Source organism: Bison bison, unplaced genomic scaffold (assembly GCF_000754665.1).
Source record: "Bison bison bison isolate TAMUID 2011002044 unplaced genomic scaffold, Bison_UMD1.0 scf7180017864240, whole genome shotgun sequence".
Classification (NCBI taxonomy): domain Eukaryota; kingdom Metazoa; phylum Chordata; class Mammalia; order Artiodactyla; family Bovidae; genus Bison; species Bison bison.
This window is the reverse complement of record NW_011494812.1, coordinates 2,391,956-2,394,267: the sequence shown is the minus strand read 5'-3', so window position 1 is coordinate 2,394,267 and position 2,312 is coordinate 2,391,956. Positions and strand designations below refer to the sequence as shown.

The 2,312-nt window shown below is 64.8% G+C and overlaps 1 protein-coding gene across 1 annotated transcript in view; it reads left to right on the top strand.

Moving 5' to 3' along the window:
- Positions 1-2,306, top strand: part of IGSF8 (immunoglobulin superfamily, member 8) — a 7,099-nt gene extending 4,793 nt beyond the window's left edge. The window contains exons 5-9 of the mRNA XM_010846936.1: positions 1-225; positions 543-950; positions 1,164-1,577; positions 1,909-2,039; positions 2,186-2,306. The exon at positions 1-225 is cut by the window's left edge and continues 4 nt beyond it. Coding sequence (XP_010845238.1) covers positions 1-225; positions 543-950; positions 1,164-1,577; positions 1,909-2,024 — 1,163 coding nt within the window. The 3' untranslated portion in view covers positions 2,025-2,039; positions 2,186-2,306. The remainder of the gene's footprint in view (positions 226-542; positions 951-1,163; positions 1,578-1,908; positions 2,040-2,185) is intronic.
- Positions 2,307-2,312: the final 6 nt, after the last annotated feature.

The following is a 2,312-nucleotide window of genomic DNA, read 5'->3' as shown; positions in this document are numbered from 1 at the left end:
CGGTGGACGCTGGAGCTCCCTATGCCGCGAGACTGGCAGCCGGGGAGCTGCGACTGGGCAAGGAGGGGCCCGAGCGGTACCGCATGGTGCTGGGCGGTGCCCAGGCGGATGATGCAGGCACCTACCACTGCACTGCCACCGAGTGGATTCAGGATCCTGATGGCAGCTGGGCCCAGATCGCAGAGAAGAGGGCTGTGCTGGCGCACGTGGATGTTCAGACACTGTGTGAGTGCCCGGGGTCCCCCAGTGCTAGCTGGGAGCCAGAGTATCTCAGGGACACTAGAGGACCATAATTCCAAGACCTGGGAGCCCCCGTTCCCTCAAGTGAGCAGTCTCGTTAGCATTGGTTCCCGTTAGCATCTGTACCCGTGATGGGTTTTCTCTGCTCAGAAATGGGTGTGGAGATGGGAGAGCCTCAGCTGAGGGTGAGAGCCAGACCCCGGGGTAGGGGAGATGGGGGGCAGTTGCCTGTTGTCAAGGGAGGACAGGTGCTCTGTGCCCTCTCCTGGCTCCTTGACACCCCTCCCCTGCCTGTGTTTCAGCCAGCCAGCTGGCAGTGACAGTGGGGCCTGGTGAGCGTCGGGTCGGCCCAGGGGAGCCCTTGGAGCTGCTGTGCAATGTGTCAGGGGCCCTGCCCCCACCGGGCCGTCATGCCGCATACTCCGTGGGCTGGGAGATGGCACCCGCAGGGGCACCTGGGCCCGGCCGCCTGGTGGCCCAGTTGGACACGGAGGGAGTGGGCAGCCTGGGCCCTGGCTACGAGGGCCGGCACATTGCCATGGAGAAGGTGGCCTCCCGAACCTACCGGCTACGGCTGGAGGCTGCCCGGCCTGCGGATGCGGGCACCTACCGCTGCCTAGCCAAGGCCTATGTCCGAGGGTCTGGGGCCCGGCTTCGAGAAGCCGCCAGTGCTCGCTCCCGGCCCCTCCCCGTGCACGTCCGAGAAGAAGGTGAGCGGGTCAGGCTGGACCCTGGACAGGATTCAGGGTCTGTAGAACCTTTCCCTTCCGTTTCTGAGCCTCTCTCCCTATCAGCTGCCTCCATGTCTCAGCCTCACACTCCTCTTCTAAGATTGTGGGAACACTGAATTTCTGGGGGATCGCTTGGACAGTGGTCCTAACCCCATGTGCCCTGACCTTTCACCTCTGACCTTCGTTGTGCAGGTGTGGTGCTGGAGGCCGTGGCCTGGCTAGCGGGAGGCGCAGTGTACCGCGGGGAGACTGCTTCCCTGCTCTGCAACATCTCCGTGCGGGGCGGCCCCCCTGGGCTGCGGCTCGCTGCCAGCTGGTGGGTGGAGCGGCCGGAGGAGGGGGAGCTGAGCTCTGCCCCTGCCCAATTGGTGGGCGGGGTGGGCCAGGACGGTGTGGCGGAGCCGGGGGTCCGGCCTGGAGGAGGTCCCGTCAGCGTGGAGCTGGTGGGGCCCCGAAGCCATCGGCTGAGACTGCACGGCTTGGGGCCTGAGGACGAAGGCGTGTACCACTGCGCCCCCAGCGCCTGGGTGCAGCATGCTGACTACAGCTGGTACCAGGCGGGCAGTGCCCGCTCGGGGCCTGTCACAGTCTACCCATACACGCATGGTGAGTGACGCCCGCCCTCTCCTCCTTGCTCAGGCCTCCCCCATCCCCCACTCTTGTTCTCTCCTTTGCATCTGATCCTCCCACTAGCTGTCCCTCTGGTCCCTCTTTCTCCTCCAAAAGTCCAGCTTTCGGCTGTTCGCCACCCAGCTGCTCCAGTGTCCTGGTGGTGGGTACTGGCTTGAGTGCAGAAAGGGCAGGGAGCTGGCAGAAGACTGTGTGTGTGGGAGAAGGTGGTGTGGACAGCTTGACAGAAGGTGCTGGCAAACGGGTGGGACTGTGGGTGGAGAGCAGGGACACCCCAGGCTGAACAGAGCCATCCTCTCTCGCCCAGCCCTGGACACTCTGTTTGTGCCCCTGCTGGTGGGCACGGGGGTTGCTCTAGTCATCGGAGCCACCATCCTCGGCTCCATCACCTGCTGTTTCATGAAGAGGCTGCGGAAACGGTGATTCCTCGCACCCCAGGTGAGGGGTGAGAACCCCCAGCCCTGCCTTCCCCAGTCCTCCCTGGCCCTACCCAGCCGCTCTCAGCTCTGCAGGACCCTGGCAAGGGCCAGGAGGGAGTCACGCTCTCCCTAGCCCCCTCGCCGCGTGCTCTCCTGTTCTTGCAGGTGTGACTGTCTTCCACCCCAGCCGCAAGCCTGCCTCTGGTGTCTGAATACCCTCTCCCTCTGCCTGCCCTTCCTTTAATTTATTTGACCGACCCACCCAGAGCTGGGGACGTGGCCCCCCACCCCC